This window comes from Baudoinia panamericana, assembly GCF_000338955.1.
Source record: "Baudoinia panamericana UAMH 10762 unplaced genomic scaffold BAUCOscaffold_16, whole genome shotgun sequence".
NCBI lineage: Eukaryota > Fungi > Ascomycota > Dothideomycetes > Mycosphaerellales > Teratosphaeriaceae > Baudoinia > Baudoinia panamericana.
In genome coordinates, this window is record NW_006911272.1 from 238,538 (window position 1) to 255,313 (window position 16,776).

Sequence of the window (16,776 nt, forward strand, 5' to 3'; positions counted from 1 at the left end):
GCAGCCGGTTCACCGTTGCTTCCGCCTTGCTCACCCGGTCGATCGAACCGCCTGTTGTGGAGCACGCGCATGCACCGGAAGACCGACTACCACCCTCCGTCAAGATATTGAAGGCTTTGGCATTCACCCCTAGCACATGGTTAGACTTCGTCTCCAACAGAGCGTACCGATGCTAGTGTGCCAACGTCAGCATATCACTTTCGATCGATCCAGATCGCACCCCACTCGCTTCCCGTACGCATACCAGGTCACCGTCGAACCATACCTGTGCAGTACCACCACCCACGCCTATGTACGTGGAACGCGTCAACAGGTGCTTCGCTGAAGATTGCCGCCGGTTTTGCTTGCTTCCTACAACTATCCTGGCAACGTTACGCTCTTGCCTCACGTCATCGGCCTCAAATGTGTGCAAAAGCTACGGTTGCGGCAGTGGCTTATAGAAACTCCTGCTGCGAAAGAGTAGCGCAGCTGTGGTCGGCGAAGCCGAGGCCTGAAGCATGGAAATTGCGAGGCGCCTTCGAGGCGGCACAGGCGCCTATCTTGGATGAGCAGCGCCGTCGGAGAGGGGGCGGAAGGGTGTTATGGACCTACAACGTGATAGCTGATAAGTGCTCTGGTTCGATGTTCAAGGTCTGTTGACAGTTAGCCTGTAGGAGAAACACATTGATAGGTCGAGCGAGAGTGTGCCATGCATGCTTCAGGTACTTGGACCCTTCACCGGTCGAACAGAGTAGGTGACAATGAAGAAGCTCGACGGCATCTGGGAAACGATAGGGTGATTGCACGTATGCTGAGAGCACAGCGAGTCTACCGGTGGTTCCCCGAAATGAGCGAAAGTCCACCTCACATCACGCATATATTGCCGTCCGTCTGTCCATCCAGAACTCTCGCTCCCGGTATCGTTGCTGCTGTCAACATCAACTCCCATCCTTCAACCTTCACTGGCAATCCCAACCCTAGCAAGCATAACAGCAATGCTCGCATCTCATCTACTAGGACGGTGACCAGCAGGTCTGCGTTCAAGGCGAGCATGGCCGCGCGCTCTGAATAGCCTACTGAACCCTCGGTGGTGAGGCCAAATTCGTACGACCAAGTTTGCACAGAGCCATACCGGTTAAGGGCCGCCTCCACAGCGGAAGCATTTCTGGTCATGAACGACCACCCGCTTCTTGATGTCGTCGCAACCCGTCCTCTTGGAGACTGCGCATGCCGCCTTCTCGACCTTGGTGTGCTGACACTTGTACCGATGCGTGACTTCGGTACACATGTTGGCTGGCGGAATCCTGTCGAGACTGCTGGCTGTTCGATTGCTGGTGCAGGGAAAGAGTGCTGGACAAGGTTCCTCAACGACGCGGGATACGATCGTAATCATGTTCTTCTGCAAGCTCGCCACATCATGCTCCGTCCCTGGCATTGTCATTCCTGCGCGATCAGTCGCAATCCATGTCTCCTTGCTTCACCATGTATGGCTGTTATCGGCAGAGGACAAAACTGCACCCTGGCATGCTCCTTGCTTAGTTATGCAAAGGCACAGATTTGGATGGTAGGAAGGAAGGTAAGTACGACAGTGCTTATCCTCCGCCTCCTTGCTGCACCATCAAGCATAAGCCAGAACAGTGTAGTGTGCAGATTAACCCTGCACCCTTTTCTCCAGGGGAGCCTCCGGTTGGTTCACTGTGCATCCTCCGTCTCCTCACTTTGGAGTGAGAGGCGGCGTACTGTGCATTATGCATGTCAGTCGCCATGCAGTCGAAGGGAGGATTGTGGATTGGGATACGCACGATGACCCATGCATCCTCGCTTCCAGGTATAGCTTCTGTATATGCAGCAATGTATCACAATCACTCAGGTGTTGCAGCCTAACGCCATTAACAATGCTCGCTTCCGGCCACCGACCATTGTCGAGGGATGTTCTTCACATGTTTGCTGCATCACAGAAGCCGCGCTCGACCAATCAGAACTTCCATAGGCCGGCCGCTGGCAAAGTTCCACATGAGTCAGAAAGATCACATGACGACAGCCCTCCCGCGAAAGCGCCTGGATCGCTGTGAGCTGCCGACCATGGTTCTTCGGAGACCGATTCTCGTGACGATGGTATAGGTGTCTGATCGGCTGCTACCAAGGCATAGCGCGTCTAGTACACTGGACAAAGACAGCGCGGCCGTAGTTATGTGGCTAGTTTTGCGCCTCGCGCGCTCGTTGAGCGTTCCGCGCGGGAGCTTCCCTGCTAAGCTACTACCATCTCTTCATCTGCGGCAGATTCCGTGCTTCCATGCGGGCCTGCGGTGCTGCTATGTAGGCCGTGGATCATGCATGTTCCTAACCTGAAGACATGATCGTAAGACGTTTCACACTGCTGCAATCTTTTGCTACATTCTCAGCTGCTCCAGCACGAAGGCACTCTCAAACCGACCCCTGTATGTTGTGCTATCTCGGTACGCCCAACGCTGCACGTATACGGTACAGCATACAAGCCGCGTCAATGAACCCACTTTAAGATCGCTCAGAGGGTGGAGTTTGCGCGGGATGTGTGGGGAGTGCCATGCGCCGGCAGGAACCGACAGCTTGCGGAAATCCAGCCCGGCTGCATTAATCGGCTGTCTCGGTTAATCTCAACAGCGCAATCTACGCAGCTATTGGTCGTGTTGCGCATGATTACAAAATTGGTTCAAATGCTTGTACTCCTGCCAATTCCAACAACATGTATGCCCGTTGAGCCGTGTCCCGTCTTCTGTTGCCATCAACGTCGCCTTCGTGTGATGTCTCGCACGTTTCCAGATTCGTTACTACTCCCCGGTTGTCTCTGACGGACCCTGTACGTCACAGCTCTTCCCCAAGCTACTGGAAAATGAGACGCAGCATCACTCTGCGCGGCTCGGCCGAGTGGGACAGGCGAAGCACAGTTCTGCAGCTACGGGCCCTGAGCATGCAACCCGACCATTGCTATGCATGCATGAAGATGCGGCGAGCATCACGCTTGACACTGACGTGAATGTCATGCAAGCATCTCCAGAAGGTAGTGGTAGCCATTAACGATGGCGACATCATCAGGCCATCACCGTCAGAAGCACTTCCAACTGCTCAAAGGGCGTGACAAAGTGGGGTAGAGGAACACCCGTGCAACTCGCCAACGTTCACCACTTGCGTTCCCGGCGGATGTCATTGCAACCCAGCATACCGGAGGGTAGATGCTGGGACCAATGATCTGGCAGCAAGGTTTGCTGACTTCGTGTTTCGGCGGTAGACCTTGCTATGATGGACTCGCTCCGTTAGGACTGCTCCGGCATGCTTTCGATCGTGCCCGCTCAGTACCTCACCATAGCCCCAGAACACTGCGTTTGCAACCCAGAAACTCCGCACTTCTTGGCTACGGACAGTTCATCCATCAGATCCGCAGTCAGCGCAGATGGAACTACGACAACCTGAACACGTCATGAGGGCGGTTGTCGGACTTCATGCTCAAGATGCTTGCTCGTGGAGAGTGCGTCAACCCGAGTCAATCCGGTCACTATCCTCCATGGCGGGCTATTGTAATTTACCGCCGAAGAGTACGAGGTAAACAGATCGCCACGCATCGCCATAGCGAGCATCGATTGTTCGGAGCAGGCATGAGTACGCATTCAGAACCATGCCACCGTTCGCGCTACCTGCGACTTCATGTCGTCCATTTCGTCTCAGGCGTATGAGTGCGGCAACAACAACAAGCCCATCCACCACTCCTCGCCCCTCGCCTCGACGAAACCGCATGGAACGTGGTAGCCGTCGGAAATCCGCAATCAACGCTCCTTGTACCTTACAGTAACTTGCCAGAGGCTGGGCATGTCGTGCTGTGCACGCCTCGCCTCAAAATAGAACTCGCCATGCCCTGGCCGTTATGTCGGTAGCCGGGCAGCTTGGAGGCCACATCATCATGATGGGTCTCGAACGGTAACTCCTCTAACGCCTGGTCACTGTCGACGGCTTCAGACGCGTACCAAGCTAGCTTGAAAGAGCTTGCAGTGTGTAGTACAATATACAAATTGACAACACGGGATGTAGTCGACCGAGCCGCCTAGACTCGAGGTTGACAAGTCTCAAGCAGCCGGCGGGGAAGGGTTGTCGACATGACTACGCTCCGGAGACAATACCTGCGGGAGGGTATGAGCCAGAAGCTACTGTCCTTCAATCACGTCTGAGCTCTTCGCGTCCACGTGACCAGAACATCTAACAACCGATTCATGTGGAGATGGACGAACCGCAGCAGTGACTGCATGTAAGGTGTCGTGAGAACCGTGGTGATAGCGGCCGGGCGGAGGCGGGCGGTACAGCAATGGAACTTGAAGTCTTAGCAAGGATGCAGTCATGATTGCCAATCGCATGGCTGCCTCGTGCGGGCGGAGTACTCCATCGCGTGCTTCTTCCAGGATCGGTCAAGAAGAAGGGAGTACATAGCATCCCTGGTAACTATCAGAGACGGCGCCGCCGGAATGTACGCTTCACCGGTATATATCTCACCATGGCTTCAATCGGAGATGCCAATGCTTGAACCTGATGACAGCGGTGTTGGCTCGCCGGTGGGCAACAGCCGCGATGTTGGCTCACTCATCCTGTGGAAGGCTGACCAGAGATGGTGGCAGCATCCGCGCCTATGTTACGCCGCAAGCAAGCTGCTTGTAGTACAGCATGCAAGAGCCTCAGCATGTACTGCGTTGTTCGCACACCTGCGCTGGCCCCAGAGCTTACATCGGCTGCGGACTTTAAATTGCATGACTTCCTCCAGCCAGCGACAGAAACAGGAAGGTCACACCTTGGAGCACCTCCAGAGCGATCTGCTACCCATACCACAACCCATCTCCGGAAACATGAAGTCAAGCATAGGAGAAGTGGACATTGACTCGAGTGTCGCACTTGGAACAGTGGGCGCTGTCCTTGATGACTTGGTGCTCTGTGCAGCGGCTGGACGACTGTTTTCCGGCACATCTTCCGCGATCCTTCCAAGCGTCGGAATCATGCGGCTACCGAAAGACGGTAGCTTGACGCAGGCTTTTGATCCGAGTCAGAGAGGATGGTAGATGGCATATTAGTCGATGCCGGCGTTGATCTAGAGGCATTGCTCAGTGCAGCAAACTCTACGCCCGCAGTCCGCCCGGCTCACTCGATCCATTTGGCCAGGATAGTCATTCAACCTGACCGCCATGTTTGAGGTCGTCGCTTCGGCCAATTGATGTTGATCAGGTGATGCACATTGGCGACAAGAGTTTGAACGACTGTATTCCGATCCGAAGATTGGACGAAGACCGTCAACAAGCCCGATCTCGTCAAGAGGCATCCCGAATGATGCCGGGACATGCCAGCATGACATGCCTTACACTATGCTGCCTGTAAGCACAAAAGAAGATATCAGTAGCATAATCATCACTAGAAGGGTTGAGTCCTCCGTCTTGAACGGTTTACCGAGCGGAAAAGCACGCGTATGCGATAGGCGCAATATTCGGAGCTGTGGCTAGGTGGTGGCAAGCACTGAGCTGTATCTATACAGTGCAGCAACAGTAGCAGCAAGGTGCGATGCGAAATGCTCAGAAGTTTCGCGTGTCCCTTGACATGTTGAGTAGCGCGTGGAGTTGGGATGCCAACGGTGACGTGCGCGCAGCAGCTTTCCACGCCTGTGGTCTGGTTGTGCTATGTCACGAGTTGCCAGCCACAGTTGTTGTACCTGAGGCCGCCATACAGTGCCGCCTGGAGGTTTGACGCGTTCCTTCCTAACATACGGAAACCGCACGTCATACCTTGGCGCGGTGGACGCTCACACCGCACGCGACGGCCGCCAACAACATTGACGTACTTCAAGGCTCACCAAACAGAACGCCGCGGATCAGCTCCGTAAGGCTACCAGCGGGATCCTTATTTCCTGCCATCGCATTAGACTGGCTGAGTTCTTGCTGGCCACCACCTAGTCAATCGCTCTGCAGCAACGTCTACACACCAATCAAGCTCGTGAACGCACACCGGGCGGCGCACGTTGACTCAATCAGATGTCCCGCTTTTCACGCGACAACGACATCACTATGGCGACCGAGCTACCAAGCATTCTCACCGCCTTGGAGACCTTCGTGAATGACTTCCTGAAGCAGCTGAGCGAAGAGCGAATCTGTCGTGATAGCTTACAGCAAGCACTCACCGGTGTCCAATCTACCGTGCAGCAAGCTCTCGATGTGCTCAATGATTTCCCTATTCCTGCGCAGGATATTGAGAGCAGGTCCGAAGCTATGGCATTGCAGTTCCACGTTATGACGACCTTGTGGAAAGCAGGTATCACGCTCACGGAAGCGACCCTAGACCGATTCCCGCAACGTGGACGGTAAGTACATCTAATGCTCGACAGACTGCAAGGCTGACAATCATAGCACAATGTCAGAGCGCATCGACTCTCGTGAGCACGCACACCCGCTGAGCCTGAGCGGTGGCCTTCTGCCTTGCCCTGCACAAATCACGAACGATGGAGTCCATAACGGCGTGCCTGGCAACCCGTCTGCACCGACAACTCTCAGAGCGACAGCTTCTCGGGACGAGCACGCTTACCAGCAGCTCGAAGGAGCCACCGTAACCCCGGGCACCGGAGTAGACGCAACAGTCACCGATAGTATCGCACAGTCACCCACGCAAAGCCAGGGCTGGCAGGACATACCAACTCCGACCCTCTTCAGATTGCAGCATCACACCGAGTCAGATCTCCTGTAAGTCCGGCCAAATCAACAAACACCTCTGACACCATACGAAACCGGGCTAACTGAATGATTGACAGCATACTAGTCCCGCTGGCGACGGCGCAGCGCGTCGAAACCAGCACGGATAACCTATAGCTCGGGTGGGAACTTGACGCGAGGTGCTAGGTTGAATTGTTTCCTACTTTGTCGGATTGGATGGCAGAGCCGCGCTGGAGGCAGCCCACGCAGCTGCAACCAGACAGTAGCCAGTTAGAGCCATTGCAAAACTTCGGCGCATACCCGCGCCGTCGTGCTTGTACAGTTCGCTGAACAGCTACAACGCTTGTTGAACTTAACTCTAGCTCCAATACGATGATTATGCCATGCAACACTGTCTTCTCGAAGCTTTCTACGGCTGTACAACCCTGTAAAGTGTACGAGCAAACTTAGCCACTGCCATTGCTGCCGCGGACAAGGCCGGAACCGAAGCTGTCGCGGCTGTGAGTGGAGCCGACAAAAGCCGGGTGTTCACGTGTTCACGTGCTCAAATCTCAAGCGCGGCCCAAACGAAGCTTCTCAACCTCAGACGGGTCCGCCAACGTTCTGGTATGGCTGTTGATTTCGAAGACATACCGTGACAGTGCAGTCGGTGTAGGACATGCGCACCTTGCTAGATGCCGGCGCACCTAATTCTCCGACATGCTCGCCACCAGGGACGACCAGCCACGACCAGGGTAGAGCAGCTAACCACTAACAGTTGGCCGGGCTGTAGACCGCACTCTCGACAGAATCAGCTTCACAGTATAAGAGTAAGGTGCAACCATCGGACGAGCTGGTACCCGCACGAGTCAGAGCAGCCGCAGGAAGCCACGGGCGACTTGCGACTTCTCCTCCTATTCTTGACCTAGGACTAAAACGAACGCAGTGCGAGGGACGACCGTCTGGCTCGGGCGACGCTTGGTGCCAAGCCTACGCTCAAGAAGGTGTCGCGCAAAGCTAGTCCTAATGTCGCTATGCAGGAGGTGTACGAGGTCGTCGTAGCGCTAAAGGCGCCAGTAGCGCTATGTCCGCCGAGCAAGCTCAAATACGTATTCACGACTTGTTAAGCTATACAGGTACGGTCGTTTGACTCGGTAGAAAGTGCGGCGTCGTAGGCATCCACACGCAGCAGTGTAGACGTGTGCTCAACGATGCGGAAACGGCGAAGACCTACCTGCGAATAACCTTGAATGTCATGCGCTTCAGTGACAATCCACCGCCGTACGGCGGGCAGGGATACGGTAGGAAAGGTGATATGGAGATGTGACTTCTTACCAGCGAATATGGTACTCTATACTCTCGATCTGGCACGCTCATACCTCAGCGGGATCCCAATGCTTTGCACCGTAATTGTCGCAAGGTTAGCGGCGACGTGGGCATCGTGGAAACGCGACAGCCGGAGCTGCAGCGGCTGCAGAACAGGCTGGCAGCAAGCAGCCCAGCGAGTGCTACAGCCAGCTTGCCAACGTGGAAACCGCCTGTTCATCCGGACTTGCGAGGTCTGGTGGCTATGAGAGCTAGTGCCGATACCGCCAACTGCATGCTGTACTTTCGTGCTAAGAAGCCGATCATCAGCGCCCATGCCGCTGTCCCCGCTTCATGACTGCAAAGCCTCCCCGACATCCCATGACTGATGCCCTCTTCTCCGCCAGCATGTTGACTGCAGCCGAGCATCTTCGTTCGCCGCCAAATGAGCGCTTCTTCGCTTACACCAACCTTTCTTCACTGCCGACGAGCATCTCTGTGCCGCCAACTCCAGAGCCGCCAATCACCTTCACGGCTGCCAACGACTTCACGGCCGCGAACGACTTCACGGCCGCCAACGACTTCACACCGCCAACCATCTTCGCTAATGCCAACACTCCCACTGCCATCTCGAGTCTTCGCTACGTCCAAGCTCGAAATGGTTGCTACCCTCCACTACCCGCGGCTTGCAGTCGATATGCCGGCCGGTCTGCCTTTTCGCTGAGCAATTGCCTGCCCGTTGTGGACGCTATGGACGTGTTGGATGCCGGGCATGTTGTGGAACACGTTAATGGTTTAACTGATGCGACAGTCCTGACCTTCTTTCTTCTGCAGAGTTGCAGAAGGCTGCCCCACATTAGACACTTGCACCCTCTTCCCATAACACAAGCGGTTGCTGTGCATGGCCCGGTTCCGCGTGTATACGGCGACAAAGGCCGGTGTGAAGCAGTCAACAATGGCGAGAGCGTGAATGAGCTACCTAGCAAACGACGTTCTTGTTAGTGTTAATGTTGCAAAGTCCGGGCTGAACTTGTCGGTCCTCGCTGGTTCGTAACGCTCTTCCAACGAAGATGGTGAAGGCGCGCGCATGGCTCCAGCGCGAGACAGCCTCCAGCCTCGTCGAACAAGAACTGTTCGACCCCGCAGACCTCTCGGATGCTCCAGCCACCGCTGATATGTTGCAGACGGTCGCTCGCCAACTGCTGAACAAGCGCCAGATCATTGTCTTCACCGGGGCAGGCATCTCTACGGCTGCCGGCATCTCCTGCTTTCAAGGCCCGTATAACGCTAATCCACAAGCACGGATGATGCTGGAAGCGTTTCAGCTTAACAATTTTGAGAACGATTTCTGGACCTTCATCACAGAGCTGAGGCAGCAATGCAAGGGGAAGAGGCCTACTGTCTTCCATCGCATGATCGACGGCTTCTCGCAGCGCCAACAGCTGAAATGGACGTTCACACAGAACATTGACGGCCTTGAACGGCTTTGCGGCCATCTGGGTGACAAGGTCACATACCTACACGGTCGACTAGACCAACTTCGCTGTACAAAGAATGCCGCCCACAAGACCGCGTTCGAAGCTCCCAACGGCGTATACGGCGAATGTCCGGTGTGCATCGAGCTGAAGACAGAGCCTCCCGGGGACTCTGGGGACATTGTGAAACCTCGTCGGTCATCGCGTATCCGGGATCAAGTCGGTCGCTTACGGCCAGACATCGTACTGTACGGCGAAGACACACCAGAAGCAGACAGCATCGGCGAACAGATTCGGAACATGAAGCTCGCACCGCAAGCAGACGCGCTAATCATTGCTGGGACAAGCATGACCATCGCCGCCGCTCGGAATGCTGTGGAGACACTCAAGGCCGGGCTTTCGGAGGGTAGTGAAGTTTTCTGGGTGAATCTGCAGCGTGTCCCGAAGTCCATCGAGCATCTGATAGACGTGCCACTTCTTACGTCGACTGAGCGGTTCGGTAACGCTGTGCTCGATATGTGGAGGCAGCAGAGTACGGCAGTATAAACAACGTATTCAGCAGATCGAAGCGGCGGTGGCGCAGGTAGTTGCGAGTATCTGTACCCACCCTATGGCGTGTGGAATTGCTCTCCATCCGCATCGGCTGTCGTTCTTGCGTCGAAGGACACAGATTGGACTCTGTATGTCCACCCAGAGGGTTGCCATGTTCTAGCATTTTTTGTCCATAGGCATGACTAGCTGCAGGCTCCCCGTATAGCTCAAAGAGCACCATGTGTCTCGTTTCGCCAAGAACGAGCTCGGCAATATCGTATGAGAGATACACTTGTAGAAGACGCTCGACTGCAACTACCTGATCAAGTCACCAACTCTGAGAAGAGGAGCTGGTACCGCTGATTCTCGCTGCGAGATCACATGCTACGATCTTCCTTCACCTCCATGTGGAGATGGTTGCAGCGGATTACGGCCAGTACGCAGTGCGCGAGGCGCCTGATGCAGCTTTCGATACATGTATCGTCGAAGTGTGGCTGCCCTTGCTGACTAGGCCTTGCTGCGGATATTCCCGCACAATGCAAACGCAAAAGCTTGGCTGGTCCTTGGCGGCCGCAACCACATCTCCCCAACCTCAAGCACGCCACCCACCCAATCACCCCATCTCCCCAACACCAAATGCCCACACCTTCAGCAGCAAAGTGCAACAACGTACAACCACCGCCTCACCGCCATCCCACTCCAGCATCAATTTCGCCTACGCCTATGCGGGAGCGAACCGGCTGCTCGGCATCGGCGCTGTCTTCGGCCATGTGGCGGCGAAGATGTAGTGGCCTCCGGTTGGGTGGGAGGGATGATTGGTGTGTTTGATTTACTCAGTAGCATCGAGCAGCACGCGCTGGATACGAACGGCGAGAACGGTGACGTTGAGCATCTCGCGTTGGTTTGGCAGAAGCAGCATCACCGCAGCGGAAGCGGCAACATAAGCAGGGTCCGGTAGTGACGAACTTCTTGCTATCAACGCGACGGGAGCGATACTCGTCATCGACAATGATCGTGGATTGGGCTATTGGATAGATTCCGTGCGGTTCCTCTGCGAACGGCTGCAGTTCTGAGCTGCGAGAAGCTCTGTTGGTTACTAACAAGCGTATCAGTAAGTGAGCCTCCTCCGCCTGTACTTCCAGGCGCATATGGACCCAGCGCTCAGACGCGATCTCCGATCTTTCAAGATGAACCGACATAAATATGAGTACCGAAAGGTGTGCACCGCTTGAGATACATGCTGGTAAGCCCCCGGCCTCCCTAGCCCCTCTCCGTCATCTCTCCGCGTCGTTTCTCTCTCCGTCGTCTCTCTCTCCGTCCTCTCTCTCTCCATCCTCTCTCTCCGCCATCTCTCTCTCCGTCCTCTCTCTCTCCGTCGTGTCTCTCTATCGTCTCTTTCTCTATCGTCTCTCTCTCTCCATCGTGTCTCTCTTCTTCGTCTCTCTCTCTATCGTCTCTGTCCATTTGTGGGTTGTTTGTCTAAGCATCCTGTGGTGGAAGCATTGACTCTTGATAGCGGTCCGACATGTGACCGCCGAGCCATGGACGTGGTTGTAAGTGTATGCTTGTGGTGTGCGTAGCCGAGTCCAGCTGACCTCTGTTAGCCATGATTGTCTAGATAGCGCAGGAGCTATCGCACCTTGTCCACCATCCGCCGCCCTGGCCGCACCCGCTCCCGTCGAATATGGCTCGACTTGCACCACCACAATAGCAGCTACCCGCTCGGTTGGTAGAAGTGCTGCAACAATGACACCCTCTGGCTGAGTGTGGAAGTGCATGTTCGAGCAATGGCTGCGGCTATGTCGCACTCGGTCCCCCTATTATGACTGAGCTAGCTGATCGCAGTCTGTGCAATCCTTCCATCCTGCACCTGAGTCATGCCATCTTTCAGTCTATCACACTCGGAGCCCTACGACCTCTCGCCCGCCTACCGTTACCACGCGGATGGTTGGAGGGTGTCGACTGATCACCCTAACCATCGCTAGGCCAACCACGGCTTCGAGAAACCATGCGACCAGCGTCATGGCGACCACCATCCCATACCAGCTGTGACCACTCCAGTCGTCTCATGCCCTGATGCGACCGCTACTAGTGACTTCACCCTCCTTTCTTGGGTTCTGAGCATCATACAGATTTCATACGTTATCATTGGCCCAGTACCTTAGGCAGCACAACCAGAAGTCCAGTTTACCGTACGCTTACTCTATAGTTATGGCTTGGAAGCACCGTATCGCCCGCTCGATGGATATTATCGAGCACGGACACAGGTCAGCTCAGCACAACCCGGACCGCGGACGGTGGAAGAAGGGTGCATCCCACTCGAGGCCCACCCAGCCTCGCGCCCACGCACGCTTAAGGCGGCGAGCCTCATTGCAAGTACTTGCTAGGCGCACCCTCTCTATGCTGGCTGTCCTGCGATGGCCCGCCAGGTAGGCTGTTTGCCACCGCTGCTTTAGATGTTCAACGGACCAATAGAGAACCAGATTCGATGAGGTCGCTGTCCGTCGCCACCTGGACCGCCATTCTCATGCACAGAGGACGAGCACTCGAAGACCAAGCATGTCCAAGGCCGGTATGATTATGTCTATCTATGAACTTGTCAGAAATACTTAGCGTTTGCCGGTGAGCGGCAACAACAGCGAGGCGTAAAGCAGCAGGCTGTCAACCTGGACTATGGGATAACGGAAACTTTACGCTTTACCTGCCTTGACAGCACATCCCGACTGCTTACACTTTGCTGCTAGCGCATAGATCAAGTTATCGCCCTGTCACGCGAATGGTAGAACAGCCCGGATCGAATGCAACAGTTCGTCAACGAGACAAGGACCTGCCGGTCCGCTCCTGCACGGAAGTGTGAAGTCCCAACAAACACGCTGGACATATGTTTCACCGTGCTGATTTATGCACATACGCTCAGCCTGCTGCGCCCGACGTGCCAGCACCTTCGAACAATCCTGCCCGGAAACTGCAAACCCCTTCTAATAATTGCCAGACCCTTGCGACTGGCGCCTTCCCGTGGGTGATCGCTGCCGGGGTGCAATTTGGAAAGGCATTGCCCGCCCTGGGGCCCAACCAACACCCGTTTCTGCTAGCCGCGGCTGCCGGGTGGAGGAGGTGGCAAGGACAGGGGTTTCAATGAGTACTTGGTGGTCATCGCTCTGTTCAATGAGTGGACGCACCCTCGGAGCAGATCTCGGAGCAGAGAAAACGAGCTTATCGACGCCACGTACGGGCAATAGCCTCCCGTGACCATCTGAGCAAAGTTCGCGATTGCATCATTGATGAAAATCCATGAAGTCTGAAAGGCTCGCAGAACGTAACACCCAAGCTCGCATTGTGGTATCGCGCCAGTTCACCCCAACATTTGTGCGTCCCTGAAATGTCGCGATGACGACTACTGTAGGCGCGCATGGGTCCAGAAATGCGTTAAGCTTGATGTAGCTGAACAAGGAACAGATATACCCTCACGACTGCAGAGCCTCCCGTAGCCAGATGCAACGTGGCCATCGTTAAGCGTAGGGAGTCCGGCGCGAAGAGTGGTGTAGCTACCACGGAAAGCGCTCATGTTCCATGTATCAGCTACGACCCGCACCACGACCAGTTGCGTTCTCCCGACCAAGGCCTCCACTTTGACCTCACAGTAGATACCCTTACATGTCCGTGGTAGTGGTAGGCGACCTGCCGCTCTGCATTAGCAGAATCGACTGCGGTGATTGCGGAGACACAGTGAACAAGGCATGTGCGGTAGACCCAAGGCTGGCCCAAAGGCCATCTAGGCTGGGACGGATCTACAAAATCCAATACATTCGCCGGCAGGCGGAACACTACATCCCTGGAGGCAACAGTGGTTAAGCAGTAGGAGCGATGCCCAGATCCAAATGACATCAAAGACTTCCGGCACGTATGACATGAATTACACGCGGTGACACGGCAGTGGTACGGCAGTACCAGCGGGGCGATGCTCGTTGTCCATAGACTTCACGCGCTGAGAAGATTGCATGAGCCGCAATGGGAATGGAGAAAGCGCGAGCGATGTGACGCTTCAAGTGGCAGTGCCGGCTGTGAAAGGACTGAACGCTGCAGTGGCAGAGCAAGTCAAGCTCCTGGCTGGAGATGAAGGTGGCAATTGCCGAAATTGGTGTGGCCGGTTGGACTTGCAACTGCACTATCCAGCAACCGTGATCCCAAAGCCTGCTTGCTATTCACGTCGTTGCACCGATGTTCAAGCCCATACCAATGAGACCATCCCATCTTGCAGTACTCTACTACTTTGACCTCCACACTCCACATCCACTCACAGGTGACCATAATATATGTCGTGAGTCCCCTACCCGGAAACTTCAAGTCCGCCGAAGGCTTGGTCCATGACGAAAGCCTCCAGCAGAGCAGTATCGTCGTGTATACTCATGCGTTGAGCTTCGAAAGTAACGATAGGGCAAGAGTTGTGCTGACTGCCGCCCGTGTCCCATTTGGCATGTCCTCGTTGGTGATGCTCTAGTTCGCCGCTGATGCTAGAGCCTGGGGACCAGATGTTGACGCATATTGAGTGAAAGGATGTCCACTGTGTGAACAGCCCGCAAATAGTGGGATGGTGCAAGCGAAGTCGGCCCATGGTGCAATGCTATTTTGCTTTTCCGGCTTTGCTGTCGACACCGATGCGCCACGTCAATCCAGCAAGAAGCGTCCTTTGGTGGTTCCTGCAGTGGGCAGGGCGGTGCCAGAAGCCGCGCCATCGCGACTCGCTGTAGAAGTAAGCCACTGGCATCGCTATATCACTGCTGAGGGTGAGTGCGTGCCAAGGTCTGCCCGTCCGACGCAGACTTCGAGCATGGTGTCATTGAGGCCAGCCAACACGGCTATCAGGGAAGTGCGCAGTCTTCGCCGTGCGGGAAGGTCAACGAAGACACATCTGGCCGTGTCGTGAGCAAGGGCCATGAAAACAAGAAAGCCTGCGTTGCTGAGGGCATGATGGGAGCGGTGAGTATCACCTGGCCGCAGTTGGATGGCGAACGGAGAATGTCGGCTCTCATGAGCTTGCCGTCATGGTCGTAGTGAGACGAGGTGCTTGAGCTGCTATGTTGGGTACCGTGAATTGCTTACTGGTGACGCGGCGCGGGAGTTTGCCGATGACGGCAAGGGTGATTGAGCAGGTTACCAGAGCTAAGTGTCTTCGGGTTTACGTCGCGTTTGACAACTTTGTAAGGGGAATAGCCTTGCTTGATACTGCTGTGCATGTTCCGGGGCTGATGGTTTCCGTTCAATCTATTCAGCAATATGTCGGTGTACTTGCGCTGACTCGCGCTACTTCCGAGCTGGACAAGGAAGGAAGCGCTGTCAGCGGCTATAAGCTGTTTCGGGTTCGGACTGTGCGTGCGCTGACAGGTAATGGGCGCAACGAGGGGCTGACAGAGCGCAGACGGCACGGAGGTCTTTGGCTGCTGAGTAGGAAATTCGCTTCTTTCGTCGTTGATTGTGTATACTTCAGCAAGCGCGGATCCTGGACGGGTGCGGGACAGTCGACGGACGGTCTTTTTCACCGTCTGCCGGACCTTCTTGTCGGCAAGGATCGCGCAATCGTACGTATGCGCTGCGGCGCTGAACAAACGGGCCCAGTCTGCGGCCGAGACATCAGGCCTGGGAGTGGAATGAGGATGCAGGCTGACACCCTTTATCCGCGTGCACTTGAGTTGGTGGCCGTAAAGATGGAAATGACGTGTCTGCCGACGTACTTCGGCCTCGTTTTCAATGTTATGCCAGTCCCATTCTTCGCTCAAGCCCTTGCGCTCGGGTAAGGTGAACCCACGCTGAGCGAGTCGTTTGTGCACTGCGTCGCCTTCGTCGGGATCAACGTACCCTCCGAGGTCGAAGACAAGGCATGGTATACAGTTACAGAGATCGTACTCGCTATGCATGATAGGGAGACGTTTGGGGTGAAGGATCGGAAGTAGCAGACACGAGAGGGTGGAGAAAGAAGATGATGGATGACCGCGCGCAATCAAATTCGTGCCCAAATATCGTACGCACCTGTCCCGGGTTGGCCTTCGCGCTGCGATACGTGTTGAGGTGCATGACCTGCATCTTGTGGTTGCACAAACGCGCATCGCTACCAGGAATGGCGCAAGTCTGTGGGCGGCAGCAAGGCAGGCGCAAGGCGGCAACACCAGCTGTTAGCTGGGTGCATTGTGGGGGGTTTCATAGCAGGAGACGACATGTCGCAAACATGTACATAGTCTGGAGAAGAACAAACCCAATCCAGACGAATTCTGTGGAGCGCTGCGTCTCATCGCGCGTCCCGGCTATCGGCGTGCAGATGATCTGCAAGATTGGGTCCGTTAGTGCCGGGATTCTGCTTCCCCGCCGCAAGCCACAAGGCGTGGGATGTTCAGTAACGGGCAAGTCTCTTCGCTGGCCGGCATTGACCGAATTCCGAATAGTCAACAAGCATGTGAAGGGGGGAGGCTTGTGTTTGGCGTGAAAGTGGACGCAGTCGCTTATGGGGTTCTGGCGACAGCTTGCACGGTAGTCGCATGTGCTTTCTGGATCCCATGGCGACCTCTCTTCTGAACCATCTACCCTGCACGGGAGGAGCGCTGATCGTATAGCTTTCGTTGTTTGTTGATAGAAGCCGATCAATATAAATACCATAAGCGACGCCGCAGGTGTGAACGGACCCGCGGTGCTGAAAAGCGAAAGTGCTCTATCGACCGACAACTACCTCACACAGTAGTAGTGTCAAGTTGTTTGATACTCTCCCCAGATACCACTACAGTATTGCTTGATCGTACCTCACACCACGTGGAGCG

General features: G+C 55.3%; 10 protein-coding genes across 10 annotated transcripts; 7 read left to right on the forward strand and 3 right to left on the reverse strand.

Moving 5' to 3' along the window:
- Positions 1-668: 668 nt before the first annotated feature.
- BAUCODRAFT_571387 (uncharacterized protein) lies at positions 669-1,051 on the forward strand (the record flags this gene model as incomplete). The annotated part of the gene is made up of 1 exon (XM_007683743.1): positions 669-1,051. The coding sequence occupies exon 1, from the start codon at positions 689-691 to the stop codon at positions 1,049-1,051; it is 363 nt and encodes a 120-aa protein (XP_007681933.1). The 5' UTR covers positions 669-688.
- Positions 1,052-2,998: 1,947 nt separating this feature from the next.
- On the forward strand, positions 2,999-3,481 carry BAUCODRAFT_333200 (uncharacterized protein). The gene has a single exon (XM_007683744.1). The coding sequence runs from the start codon at positions 3,189-3,191 to the stop codon at positions 3,435-3,437; it is 249 nt and encodes an 82-aa protein (XP_007681934.1). The 5' UTR covers positions 2,999-3,188; the 3' UTR covers positions 3,438-3,481.
- A 626-nt stretch (positions 3,482-4,107) lies between these two features.
- Positions 4,108-5,066, forward strand: BAUCODRAFT_333202 (uncharacterized protein). Its single transcript, XM_007683745.1, has one exon. The coding sequence runs from the start codon at positions 4,467-4,469 to the stop codon at positions 5,049-5,051; it is 585 nt and encodes a 194-aa protein (XP_007681935.1). The 5' UTR covers positions 4,108-4,466; the 3' UTR covers positions 5,052-5,066.
- BAUCODRAFT_333203 (uncharacterized protein) lies at positions 5,067-5,443 on the reverse strand. Its single transcript, XM_007683746.1, has one exon. The coding sequence runs from the start codon at positions 5,339-5,341 to the stop codon at positions 5,081-5,083; it is 261 nt and encodes an 86-aa protein (XP_007681936.1). The 5' UTR covers positions 5,342-5,443; the 3' UTR covers positions 5,067-5,080.
- Positions 5,444-5,869: 426 nt separating this feature from the next.
- Positions 5,870-6,852, forward strand: BAUCODRAFT_333205 (uncharacterized protein). Its single transcript, XM_007683747.1, has 3 exons — positions 5,870-6,337; positions 6,384-6,713; positions 6,782-6,852. Exons 1-3 carry the CDS (start codon positions 6,012-6,014, stop codon positions 6,837-6,839), a joined length of 714 nt encoding a protein of 237 aa, XP_007681937.1. The 5' UTR covers positions 5,870-6,011; the 3' UTR covers positions 6,840-6,852.
- An 899-nt stretch (positions 6,853-7,751) lies between these two features.
- Positions 7,752-8,324, forward strand: BAUCODRAFT_333240 (uncharacterized protein). The gene has a single exon (XM_007683748.1). The coding sequence runs from the start codon at positions 7,913-7,915 to the stop codon at positions 8,234-8,236; it is 324 nt and encodes a 107-aa protein (XP_007681938.1). The 5' UTR covers positions 7,752-7,912; the 3' UTR covers positions 8,237-8,324.
- A 540-nt stretch (positions 8,325-8,864) lies between these two features.
- Positions 8,865-10,169, forward strand: BAUCODRAFT_333228 (uncharacterized protein). The gene has a single exon (XM_007683749.1). It carries the CDS (start codon positions 9,038-9,040, stop codon positions 9,986-9,988), a length of 951 nt encoding a protein of 316 aa, XP_007681939.1. The 5' UTR covers positions 8,865-9,037; the 3' UTR covers positions 9,989-10,169.
- Positions 10,170-10,569: 400 nt separating this feature from the next.
- Positions 10,570-11,143, reverse strand: BAUCODRAFT_39809 (uncharacterized protein; the record flags this gene model as incomplete). Its single annotated transcript, XM_007683639.1, has 1 exon — positions 10,570-11,143. A coding segment is annotated over exon 1 (170 nt), but the record flags the coding sequence as incomplete, so codon positions are not given.
- A 3,261-nt stretch (positions 11,144-14,404) lies between these two features.
- Positions 14,405-14,983, forward strand: BAUCODRAFT_333256 (uncharacterized protein). The gene has a single exon (XM_007683750.1). It carries the CDS (start codon positions 14,562-14,564, stop codon positions 14,895-14,897), a length of 336 nt encoding a protein of 111 aa, XP_007681940.1. The 5' UTR covers positions 14,405-14,561; the 3' UTR covers positions 14,898-14,983.
- Positions 14,984-16,323, reverse strand: BAUCODRAFT_333255 (uncharacterized protein). Its single transcript, XM_007683751.1, has one exon. It carries the CDS (start codon positions 16,072-16,074, stop codon positions 15,070-15,072), a length of 1,005 nt encoding a protein of 334 aa, XP_007681941.1. The 5' UTR covers positions 16,075-16,323; the 3' UTR covers positions 14,984-15,069.
- Between the last annotated feature and the right edge of the window lie 453 nt (positions 16,324-16,776).